The sequence below is a fragment of the Colletotrichum fioriniae genome (assembly GCF_027942845.1).
Source record: "Colletotrichum fioriniae strain IMI 355084 chromosome Unknown scaffold_12, whole genome shotgun sequence".
Classification (NCBI taxonomy): Eukaryota; Fungi; Ascomycota; class Sordariomycetes; order Glomerellales; family Glomerellaceae; genus Colletotrichum; species Colletotrichum fioriniae.
The window spans coordinates 1,912,648-1,924,469 of NW_027076848.1; the positions used below are offsets into that span (position 1 = coordinate 1,912,648).

At 54.4% G+C, this 11,822-nt stretch overlaps 3 protein-coding genes across 3 annotated transcripts; 1 reads left to right on the forward strand and 2 right to left on the reverse strand.

Moving 5' to 3' along the window:
• Window positions 1-134: 134 nt before the first annotated feature.
• On the reverse strand, window positions 135-7,641 carry TOR1 (phosphatidylinositol kinase- protein kinase tor1; the record flags this gene model as incomplete). The annotated part of the gene is made up of 4 exons (XM_065758738.1): window positions 135-593; window positions 649-7,352; window positions 7,423-7,490; window positions 7,577-7,641. 4 exons carry the CDS (start codon window positions 7,639-7,641, stop codon window positions 135-137), a joined length of 7,296 nt encoding a protein of 2,431 aa, XP_065612803.1.
• Window positions 7,642-8,694: 1,053 nt separating this feature from the next.
• On the forward strand, window positions 8,695-9,537 carry rtf2 (Replication termination factor 2; the record flags this gene model as incomplete). Its single annotated transcript, XM_053190417.1, has 1 exon — window positions 8,695-9,537. The coding sequence occupies one exon, from the start codon at window positions 8,695-8,697 to the stop codon at window positions 9,535-9,537; it is 843 nt and encodes a 280-aa protein (XP_053052347.1).
• A 250-nt stretch (window positions 9,538-9,787) lies between these two features.
• On the reverse strand, window positions 9,788-11,724 carry N0V96_009747 (uncharacterized protein; the record flags this gene model as incomplete). The annotated part of the gene is made up of 3 exons (XM_065758739.1): window positions 9,788-10,437; window positions 10,496-11,440; window positions 11,628-11,724. The coding sequence occupies 3 exons, from the start codon at window positions 11,722-11,724 to the stop codon at window positions 9,788-9,790; spliced, it is 1,692 nt and encodes a 563-aa protein (XP_065612804.1).
• Between the last annotated feature and the right edge of the window lie 98 nt (window positions 11,725-11,822).

Sequence of the window (11,822 nt, forward strand, 5' to 3'; positions counted from 1 at the left end):
TACCGCCAACGCCGCCGCGGCCGCTCACACAAGCGAAACCCCTCCCACGAACCCAACGAGTTCGTATCCTCATTAAAGCCCTTTGAGAATCGTGGGAGCTCAATCGCTCACCCAAACCTAAAACAACATCGAAATTACCAGAAGCTGCACCATCCTATGTAGTGTTGACAGAGGTTCTCCAACTTTGTCGCCTCCGTGATGAGCTTGTTGACCTGGTTGATGACATCAAGCTCCTCGTTCGGCTTGAAATCCTTGCCAGTCAACTTCTGAGAGACGCGATCCAGCACCTCGACAGCCCGAGCATTCTGGATTTCGGTGGGGTCCGGTCCGTTGTTGCCATTAACGACACTGCCCTCGTGTGCCATTGATGAGTTTGTTCTCGACCGGGAGCGCGCGACGGGTCCGCCGGGCATACCGGGATCTCCAGTGGCAAGCAACTCCGACGGCGCCACGTCTGCGTCGAGAACAGAGGGACGGCGTGCCCTAGCAGCCTGCGGGCCAGCAAGTGAAGTCTCGCGTTCAGATCGGAAGTTCGGTCCTGCCGGACTGGCAGCATTAGTAAGGCGCCAGGTCAGGAGAGGATCGTGAATGAACTGTGAGGCAGTTAGCTTGGAGGCTTCAAGACATGGACTAGGAGAAGAAACATACCGCTTCCAAGACGGCCATCACGCTGTCCTTGTTGTCTCGCAAGACTCTCATGACATGCTCGCAGGTGATACGGAAGCTTCCCTCGATGTTGCTGACTTCCATGGCGTAGGTGAGCATGCGGGTCAGTCGGAACGGCACACGCTCTGGGTACTTCTCGCGTTTCATAGCCACTTCGAAGCAGTCGCCAAAGTCGATGTGGATAATCTTGCCCGTCACGCGGTCAAGCATGAGATTAGACGGATGACGGTCACCAAGACCGAGAATGTATCCAACCATCGACATGACGCCCAAAGAGCGTGTGTAATTGGTGCGGCGCTCCAGCCATGCCTCTGAACTCTTACTCTTGAGCCACAATACCCGATAGAGATCCTGGCCAGTCGTGTTGTCCAATGCATAGCCGAAAACTTCAACCTTCTGCATGAGAGTGAGGTTGTCGTAGTCGGGAGCCATCTGGAGCATGATACGATGCTCGATATTAAGGAGAATCTTCCTGCTTTCACGGTATTCCCTTATTAGCACGTGAAGAGTGTCACTGTTGGGCACCCAACCCAGCAGACCCGAGTTTTGTGACAACGGGATGGCCGGGTATCGTTGGATGTTCAAGTGACGCTTGTAACATTCAGAATCGTTCGCCAACAAGGTATTGCACAAACCGAACAACTGCATAACTCGTTCGTCTTGGCGAATATCCTCGTGGCCCTTGAGCAAAAAGGCGTATGAAACACCATCGCTACCGCTAATGTTGAGTTTGCGAGGCCTCTGCTTACTATTAATAACAGTAAAGGTGCCCTCAAACTCCATGATGCGGACAATTGGTTGACCACTGCGGTAAGTTCCAGGCACAGCGAGATCAAGATCCTTGGCGGCCAGTAGCTTAGGCGAGCAGTATGGTAGCTCAAGCGTTGTGAGCTGGGGCAGCTGTCGTGAAATGCGCCGGAAGACTTGGTAGTAGAGATCCCAAGCCTGATTGAGATCATTGACGTCTCTGCTGGCTTCGTACTGGCGGCACCATTCGCGAGCCTCGGTGAGATCTCTGCCAAAGGCTTGCGTAAAGGAGATCTCGCGAAGAGTCTCTGGACCGCGCTCGAGTTGATCATGCAAAGGCTCGAGGGTGGCAAACATGCCTTCGATGTTATGATCACCAAAGTACAGTCGCGATGCTTCCTCGAGACCCTCGTGCCATTGTTCATGCCAAAGAACCGCGACCCTGATAAGCTCGTGGCTGACAATGTCGGCTTGGGAAACGAGGTTGGCGCTGTGTTGACGCATACTATCCATAATTTGAGCAGCAGACCTCGAACGGCGGGTGTTTTGCGAAGATTTCATCGCTACCGTCAGCGGGTAGACCAGCGCCTGCGGATGAGCCCTACCAACATCTGCGAGGAGGCTATGAATCGATTGCTGAACGCGGCGGGTCGGCTGGTTGATTCGAGCGATGAGCTGGGGAATGACTTCCAGCCAGGTGTCGACGCTGACATTGGTGAATCCTTCAGTGACGGCAGCATTAACGTCGGCACTGGCACCATGCGTGAACCACAGTGTCAGAAGGCGGAGTGTGTCCTGCAGAGAGCTTCCCGCAGACAGCGCGATCGACTTGAAGAAGCCTCTGACAGCCGGAACCACATGCTCAACTACCATGTGATCAGTTCTCTCGCCACGAGTAGACAAGGCCTGGACAATCTCAAAGTTGGCCAGAGCCCAAGCGTGCCAAGCCTTGTACCAGCGCGGGTTGTACTTAGTAGCCTGCGAGTACGAAGTCAAGATATCCTGGACGTGCTCGTATTGCCAATTCTCCTTGTTCAGGTCGATGAGCCATTCACCCTGGCGCAGGTAGCACTTGGCCAACAGGACGGTCTGGTCGTAGAGCGCCTTTTGAGTCTGAGGGTTCATCAGACTGGGGTCGATCTGGTGCGGGAATCCGTAGTCACTCGACAGGTCCATTCCGTTGGGAGCCTGTGCCGTAAGATGCGCCTTGGTCGCCTCGTAGCGGTGCGCCGAGTCGTTTGTAAACTTCCGCAGGCAGTACAGAGTACGCTCAGCAATACCAGAGGTACGGAACGCGGGCTGCTGGCCGACTTCCCACTCGTACTTGAGCATGGCGTAGATAACCTGCGATGGAATGTTTCGCGGGATAGCGGCATTCGGCTGCTGTCTCTCGTTCCAGTAAGGAATCAAGGTCTCCAGCGGAGCCTCGACACCAATGATGGACTTGAGAGACTTCTCGGCCAGGCCCATGCGACCAGACTTGCGGCAAAGGTTGGCAAACTTGATCCACATGTGCATGTTCTCCGTGGGCGTAATGACGAGGTTGCGAAGACGAAGCATTCTCTGCCAAACCTCCACGTTGCGCTGGCATCCCTTGAGTCTCGTCTCCCAGGTGCGCCTCATTGTCGCCTTCTTTTTGTCGTCCGTCTGCTTGTAGACGATGAGCTCTTCCAGCTCGGCCAGCATTTGGACTCTGACCACGACCTGATACGCGCGATTGTACGACTCACTAACCAACGCACTGAGCTCGGTATCAAGTCCCTCTCGAGCTTGCTGGACGCAATTGACAGCTTCCCTAAACTGATTGCGGTGCAGAGCGAGAATAGCGCCAAAGAAGGAACGATCAGTAGAGTAACGCTTCATGGATTGCAAGTAGTTGTCCATAGAATCCCACTTGCTGAGGCCCCATGCGGCGGCTGTTGCGAGCGGCGCAATGAGGCGCTGTACGTCGGGCGACGAGTTGGCCCAGGTTGTGCCTGCAATACCAGCAAGAGCTTCCCACTCGCCGAGAGCGTGTAAACAACGCATTTTACCCATAATAATCTCGACAGGAACGGGCTTGTCTTCCGGAACTTCCGACTCGCGCTTCGAGTAGAAAGCAAGAGCTTCCTCCCATCTCTCCAGCTTTTCGAACCACGTCTCTCTAAGTTGAATTCCCTCTTTGTAAAGTTGTGCTTTACGGAGAATACCGATGGCTGCGTCAGACTGCTGGAGTTGGTTGTTGATCACAATAAGAGCTTCAACCGCACCGCTGCTCTGGTCCTGCAAGAACTCCAACTCCTTGTAGTGGAGTGCCTTGGCGTAGGCGTGGCATCGAGCAGCCTCCCGACCGAGAACTCTGATATCGATGGGCAGGGCCTTGTCGTCGTGTTCCATAAACTCGGCGAGGTTGAGCAGGAGGCCGAGTAGATCAGGGGGTACGTTCTCCGACTTGATGGCGCTCTCGATATTTTGGATCAGCTCGTCTTGGAACTGTTCATAAAGCTCGCTCCAGCAGGACACGAAGGCGGAGTTGAACAGCTCGCGAGCTAGCGGAAGGTATGAGCTAGCGAGGGCGGCACACGCACGAAGAGCGTGGTTGGGCGATTCGGTGAGCAAGGTCGTGGAGAATCTACGAAGCCATTCCTGCCAATCCTCCTTGGTTGACTTGCCCTTCGTATCCCACGCCTGCTTGAGATGAATGGCATTCATCTCCAACTTCTTTGCACCCAGATCCGCAAAGGCTGCCTGGTCATCGACCCAGTCGACAAAACGGTCACCGCCGCCGAGATCCTGCGGGAGCACCTCGCCCTTTTGGAGCTTGTTGACAAGCAAGTCATAGTTCTGGTGCTGGATTTGGTGCAGCGCGAGAACCTTGTTGACCGTGCCCATAAAGTGAAGATAGTCTTTGCCGAGTTGCTGGATCAAGGCGCATAGCGTATCTAGAGCTGCGATCCGCAAGGCAATATCCCCACTGCCGAGAATTCGGGTGAGGGGATGAATAATCTTCGCAGCGTAGTCGTTCAAGTTGACCTGATACGTAATCTTGCCGATTGTCTCGATCGCCTGCTTTCTCAACGGAGGGGGCTGCCCTTGCTTCTCAAACGTCCTGACAATAACAGGAATGATCAAGTGCATATACTCCTCGGCACTAGATCCGAAGACAAGAAAGGCGTGGAGAACCTTTTCAGAGGGCGTGCGCCGGGTAGTGGTATCCTTTTCCAGCACGCCAAGCATGAGAGGCAGCAAGCCCGCAAGGTAAATCTTGAACTCGCCCTCCAAGGAACGAGAGATGGCTTCCACCAGGCTCATGATGGTCGACTGCAGGTTGGTCGTAGTGTTCCAAAATTCCTGACAGATCTCGACAATCTCAGGCAAGAAGTTGCGAATGTGCTGTCGGACGATTGACACCAGAGTAGCCAGCTGGCTGAAGTACGAATCCAGGCGAGTCTTGTCTGCGGCGCGGATGACACCCAGGAAGGCTGGGATGATTCGATCGAGGAAGGATACACACTCCAAACCAAGGGTGCGAAAGATGTTCATGATTGCCTCGATAACAGATGCATGATGACTCGAAAGGGAGTTGTCCTTGAGAATCTGTAGGAGAGCATTGATGACAACTGTCGGAAAGTACTCCTTGCTGGATGGAGTGAGGCCAGTCATCATGAGAGAAATGTCCGTCATTTGCGTGGTCTCAACACGTCTCTGAGCATCCGGCCGACGCTGCTCCACTTGCTGGTACTTGTAGGGGTCCAAAGCTCCCAGGATGCCCATCAGCTTGATGGTTTCCTGTCGAAGAGGTCCGCGTTGGCCCTCTGTACGAATGATGCCTTGGAGTAGCTCCAGGAGCTGCGGGTATTCCAGATAAGGCTCAATAACATATCCGGAGTTGCTGGCTAGCTGGCCGAGAGCATGCAGCGCAGCCTCGCGCTTGTTGTTTGAGCTCTGATCTTGTAGAGCTTCAATGATGAGAGGCATCAGCTTGTCCTTGTATGGCAACACTTCCTCGCCACCGACAGTGGCAAGCTCGCCAATGGCCCTCAGGATCGTTGCAGCCACAGCAGCGCTGGGGTCGTTGGCCTTGGGCAAGAGGACGGACATCATTGGGTCGACATATGGCTTGACCAGTCCTTGGGCGTTTTGGACCAACAAGCTGAGTAGCTTGGCACTCTCCTCTTTGTTTCTCGCAACATCAGAGAACTCAAGCTCAGTGAGAAGCTGGATAAGGGTCTTGCGCAAAGAGGGGATGACATATGCCGGATTGTATCGGGCAAGACGACCAATAATCGAGATTGCAACCTCTCTGATAGCAAAGACTTCATCGTTGAGAGCGAAGAACAAGGTGCGGATGTTCTCTGCCTTGGCCAAGTGCCTATCGAAACGCTCGTCGAGGGCAGCAAGGACTGTCCGTCTAATATTCGGCTCAGGGTCGGATACGCCCACAGTAAGCAATCGCTCTATCACATCGCCAACGACCTGCAGTGCATGATAACTAGTCTGGTTGACAATAGGGTCGCGCACGTAAAGCTGGCAGCAAGTGAGAGCAGCAGCCTCTCTTGTCTCTGGATCTTCATCCTCAACGTACTTCACAGCAACGTCACGGACAAACTCATTGAGGACATGTCCCGTGAAGTCAAAGCTGCCAAGGGTGTTGAGTGCAAGCTTGACCTCTGCTTTGCGATGCTCATAGGCCAAAGGATCTTTTGAATCCTTGGGAACAGCGGGCACAGCTGTAAGAGTGTTTGGGTGAGGGGCTCCCAGGGGCTTGAAAGGTTCTCCACAAAGGACCATGCTGAGCATATCGAGCAATCGGTTCTGGATGGTATCCTTGGCCGGCGGGATGTAGAAAGCCATATCGACGAGGGCCTGCGTCAGTTTTGGTGTCAGGTCGCATTCGAAGATTGGGTCGAGAAGAGCCTCCATGTATTTGCTGAGGGTCTGGCCAACGGCAACAGCGAGGCGACTTATGCACTCGAACACTGCGTCGACTGAACCTCTCTTGCGAGCTGCCAAGCTAAGCCCTTCTCTGACGTGGGTCATAACACCGTCGAGATACGGGGCGATGGCGCTCTTGACCGAGTTTGCGATGTTGCCGATAGCAAGAAACGCGTCGTTCCTCTCCTTGTCCTTTTTCAGCATACCAGAGAGGTACACCATGAACTTGTGGAGGTAACTTCGATCAAACTCTGCGGGAGAGTAGCTCGCGAGATCGGGGATGAGGAGGACGACGGTCTTGCGGATAGTGACGTCGCGGTGGTCCTTGTAGCGCAGGACGATTTCGCAGGCTTCGGGGTAGTGATCCTGCATGAACATGCCGCCTTGTTCCAGAAGCTCCTTCAACATAAGAAGAGAGGCGTGGATGTACTCGACGGTGCCGTGCTGCAGCCCGCGCATCAGTTCGGCGTAGGCCTTCTCCATCCACGTCTGCTTGAGTTCCTGGTCTCGCTCTCTAATGATCCGGAAGCATGCGGCGACGGTTTCTGCGGAGGTGGCGCGGATGAGGTGGCGGTTGTCTCTCAAGCTGTTCCAGATGAGGTCCAAGACCAAGCCGACATAGTTGTACATGAGTGTAGGTGCCTGTCTCGCAAGCTCGCGCAAAACAAGAGCGGCACTGTATCGGCGTTCCTCGACTCTTTCGCTCTGCAGCCATTCGAGGGCCATCTGGGTTTCGGACTCGACCAGCTCGCTTATCATAGAACCGCCTGGTCGGCACATTTTTCCCAGAGCAATCGCCGCGGCCTGCATGGGGTTGATATCCTTCCCGCGCAGGATGGTTTTGAGGTTCTGGTTGAAGCGGGCAAACATTTTTGTCGATTGCTCGGAAACTTCGATGTCGACGAGGGCATCGAGGGCGTAAACGCCGCCCAGGCGTTCGGAGGAGTCATTTCCGTGGGAGATGAGCTGGGTGATCTTGTTGTTGACCTGGCCGTAGATGGTGTTGAATTGATCGAGGGGAAGGTCTGCAAAGGTGGGCTGTCAGCTCGCTGTCGCGCAAATGACATGGTTCCGAGAGGGGGATAGAAGGCTTACCTCGATGACAGACTAGCACCAGCTCTCTAAGCTGCAACGCTGCACGCTTCCTGACTTCGTCTGAGGATCTTTGACATGGTTAAGAGCTGCGCAAAAAGGGGAATCGATCTTGATCTTGACTCGGCGTTGGAGATGGGGGGGAAAGGGAAAATACCGAGACCTCAAGTCCCTGACAAGATTGTCAAGTCGCTCGAGGGCGATCTGCTGTTGGGTCGCCATGGCTCACTGGCTGGCGCACCCGAGCGTTCGAGTATCAGAATGGGAGAAACATCGACTGGGTATAGGAGGAATCGGATCGGATCGAGGGTTTCTGGGGGTCGTGGTGCTCGGCGCTCGTCGTTTGGTGCTTTTTCGTAGTGGGTGATTGTCAAATGAGGAGTCGCGCGCGATGGAATGGTACACAACGAGGGGATTGTCAAAGTGACAGCTGCACCAAATCCCACCGTCTGTCGCGATGCGAAGTGGTTGGGGTGAAGGAGAAAGGTAGAAGTGCTTGGGTTGCACAAACAAGGTATGTGATGAAGGAGGTCTTTGGGGATGGAAGTGACGACGGGAGGTTCAAAAGATGAATTGACCAGGCCAGGGCAGTCTGCAGTCTGCAGTGACGGAAAGTGCGACACGGGAATGGAGGGTCAACCATGGGGGAGCAACGGCGCAAGAACGGAAGGTACCTTGATGCACAGTTCCCACACAGTACTTGCCGGCTTTCTTCACCTGCCCCCATTCGACCTCGCCCCGCTATTCTCCGCACTGTTCGGCCAGTCTCAGCCCCACCGTGGCACCCCCATTCCTAAACCAATTGCCCCAGAGCTTCAGCGGCTGCAGCCTGCAATGGGTGGTGGCTTTGGTGGGTGGGAGTCTCGCGGCTGACCTTCCCTCGGTTGCTACCCCTGTAGCTTCCCATTCCTAATACTGCGTAGGTACCTAAGGTTCCTAGGGTGTTGAGGAACCTACTGAGGTGGGCTGGATCTGTCCACCTCACGGTTCCGTCCCCGTCTTCTTATCTTATCGGTCAGAAATGCGCATCCAGGTGTTTCTTACCTAGGTAGGTACCTTAGGTTGTCGTCGCGACTTCTTGGATCAAGACACCATCCCGAGAATCAACATCACGACTCGCGCAACATCTACAGTAGGACACCAACGGCAAGATATAAGCAGTGAGACCACTCTGCTCGAGATAGCAACAACTACGGCGTTCGCCAGTCTGACTTTCGCAGTCTCGTCCACCCCATCCCAATCCCATCATCCCACCTCCCTCGACCGCTCTTCACCATGGGTAACGATGGAGGATCCATTCCTAAACGCCGCGAGCTGGTTAAGGAATCCGCCCGCGCCCTCACTGTCAGCGAGCTAAAGGCAAACGTTCTCGAATCCCTCGGCCACGCTTGGAGCAACGATCCTCTGTCGAATCAACCCCTTGACAAAGAGAACATTGTGTCGGACTGGCGCGGCCGCCTATACAATTACGAATCCATCCTCCAAGGCCTCATGCCATCCGACGACAGCACCGAATCGCCACCATCTAATCCCGAGTCCCAAGAACTCACATTTGCTTCGACCGGCATCAAATCGTTGCGCGATATTGTCAAGCTCAAGTTCCACAAGCATACACCACCAGGCACCAAGAAAGATATCTGGGTCTGTCCCATTTCTCTCAAGGAACTCGGCCCACAAGTCAAGTCCGTTTATCTGGTACCATGCGGGCATGCTTTTGCCGAGGTTGCTATCAAGGAGATTCAAGAGTCAGCTTGCCCAGAGTGCAACGAGGAATTCAAGAGCGAGAACGTGGTACCAATCCTGCCAACCGAGGAACGTGACCTGAGGAAACTGGTGCAAAGAATGGACGATTTGACCGCTGCAGGGCTTACACACGGCTTGAAAAAAGACAAGAAAGCTGGCGGCAAGAAGAAGCGCAAAGCAGAGGATGATGCCAAGGAAAATGGAAACGGCGACAAGCCCGAGAAGAAGAGGGCTACGGATAATGCAAAGGCTGCAAAGAAGGAGAGCAAGACGAGCAACATCAACAATCCAATGGCCGCATCATTAACAGCCAAGGTCTTGGCTGAACAAGAGGAGCTCAGCAGGCGGAGGAAGATGGCAACCTCAAAAGGTTGATTTTGTCATAGCCGGAAAAGAAATATCGAGCTGCAAGGCAAATGAACAAACAAAGATGATACCCCTGCTTCTCATTCCAAGTTGTACTCTACGCGAAAATCAGGGCGCACCATTTGCAAGTACCGAAAAACGTTTTGGCCATTCCTAATGCATCCTTTCTACTCGGTCTAAGGCAGACGAACCTGACGCCAAACTAAGCAGACCCAATGCTGAATTCTTCCTAGACACCCATTGCGTGCCATTGCTGCCTTTACAGCTCATCCTTGCCCTTAGGCGCGGGAGGCTCAAGGAGCTCGTCACAGGCGGCAGGAGTGCCTACCTCCATCTTGTAGACGCACTTCTCCGACTCCGTGACCTTCCATAGCTCTTCCGTCTCACTGCAGGCCAGCCAGACATCTGTACGTCTCTGAGGGCCATTCCAGCAACCCTGACCGTTCTCGTACCGCATAACCATGCGGAGGCCCTTGCCGAGGCTCTTGCCATCGACGCGCTCCTCGTCATCGGCCATCTCCTTGTCGATGCGGACAAAGTTGCCCATGTTAGTGTGACCGCCGCCCTTCTTCGACTTCTGGTTCGTCTTGTCCATCCAGCAGAGCTCGTACTCGTACTCGCCAATCTCGGTGCTGACGCACTTGTCCCTCAAGATGCGGAAAATGTCATCAGTGCCGTAGTCCTTCTCCAGATCCTTCTGCTCGGTCTCCAGCTGGCGCTTCTTGTCAGAGAGATCGTTGTTGGCCGAGTTGAATGCCTCGCGGGCAGCCTTGACCAAGCGAGACTCAGCACCGCCGTCGTTGTTATCAGCAATCAGGCCGTTCTCGATCATCCAGACTCTGAAAGACAAGAGCTTGCCGTGGATGAACTCGCGAATGCCCTCGGGGAGGTAGGCCTCGAAGTTGTAGACTAGGCATGATCAGTCATATGTTTTCACCATAAATCTTGTTCAGGGGGTCTCGCATACGGATATCAGTGTCAGAAACGTCATCCTCCTCGAACTCCTTCCAGTTGATGCCTGAAGACTCGTTGTCCTCGACAAGGACCTCCTTGATGTCGGCCTCGAGGCCATCGGGCAGGGGGTCGTTGGCAAGGTTGGCAGCGTAGTCCTCCCAGCCCTTGACGGCGCGCTTGACACCCTCATCGTTGAAGTTGGGGTTGTGCTCCTCCTTGAAGCGGCTGAGAATACCTTCAAGCTCCTTCACCTTGCTCTGAAGCTCATCGCGGTGGGCAACAACATCCTCAAGGGTCTCGCGGAGCTCGGTGACACGAGTCTTGGCCAAATTAAGCAGAGTGCCAAGCTTTCCGCCGGATCCCTCGCCCTTGACAATCTTGCCCTTCTCAGAACGCTCAATGTCGTGCAGCTTCTGCTCGAGCTCCTCCTTGCGGGTCTCGAGACCCGCGACCTCGTCCTTCAGGCTAGTCACCTTGGCCTCGACACGACGGCGGAGCTCTCTAGACTCCTTGGCCATCGTCTTGCGTCGCTTAGCAGCCTTGTCGATGGCGTCCTTGCGCGCAGACTCAACGCGACGATACTCCTTTCCAATCTCGGCACACTTGTTGGCGCACTTGATGCCTCCAACCTTGCTGTACTCCTCGCTTCCGTCGCAGCAGACGTCATAGTCGCAGTGTCCATCATTGACGAACATGAAAGGTACGTAGGCACCAATGTGACCTTCATTGGCACACCAGAAGCCCGGGAGGGCATTGGAAGTATTGGTCGTGCCCGTCAGGGAGCCGGCGAAGGGCTGCTGAGGGGAGAGGGGATCGAGGTGCGCGCAGGCAGCGGTGCCAGGCTCATCGGAGCCATCAGGACAGTCGCAGCTATTGTCGTTGACCTGGCTGAAGCGAAGTTTGATTTCAGGGTGGCCTATGCACTTGAAGGAGGGCTTGAGCTCGAAGAACTTGGCGACTGCAAGGAATCATGTTAGTGACAGATCATGGACCTTCAAATAAAGCTTCAAGCCCATTGGTCAGGTAACAAAGGAAGAGGAATGTAGAGAAAGGAACATTGTTCCATCTCACTCATGTGGACTTGAAGTGACCCAAATGCTCCATATAGGTGAGACGTGGATGGCCGGCTGCCGACTGATACTCACATTCAGGACCGACACCTCTGGGCAAGCTAGCTGCAGCGATGGGCGCAGCAGCAGACACAAAGGTGCCCAAAAGCACCATGCCATAGCTTTGACGCATCTTGATGGTTCTCAAGATATCGTATCGGTCATCAATCCGTGCGTTTCGATCGTTGTTGTGGGATCTGTTGTGGTTGTGAAGCTATCCAGATCCAATCC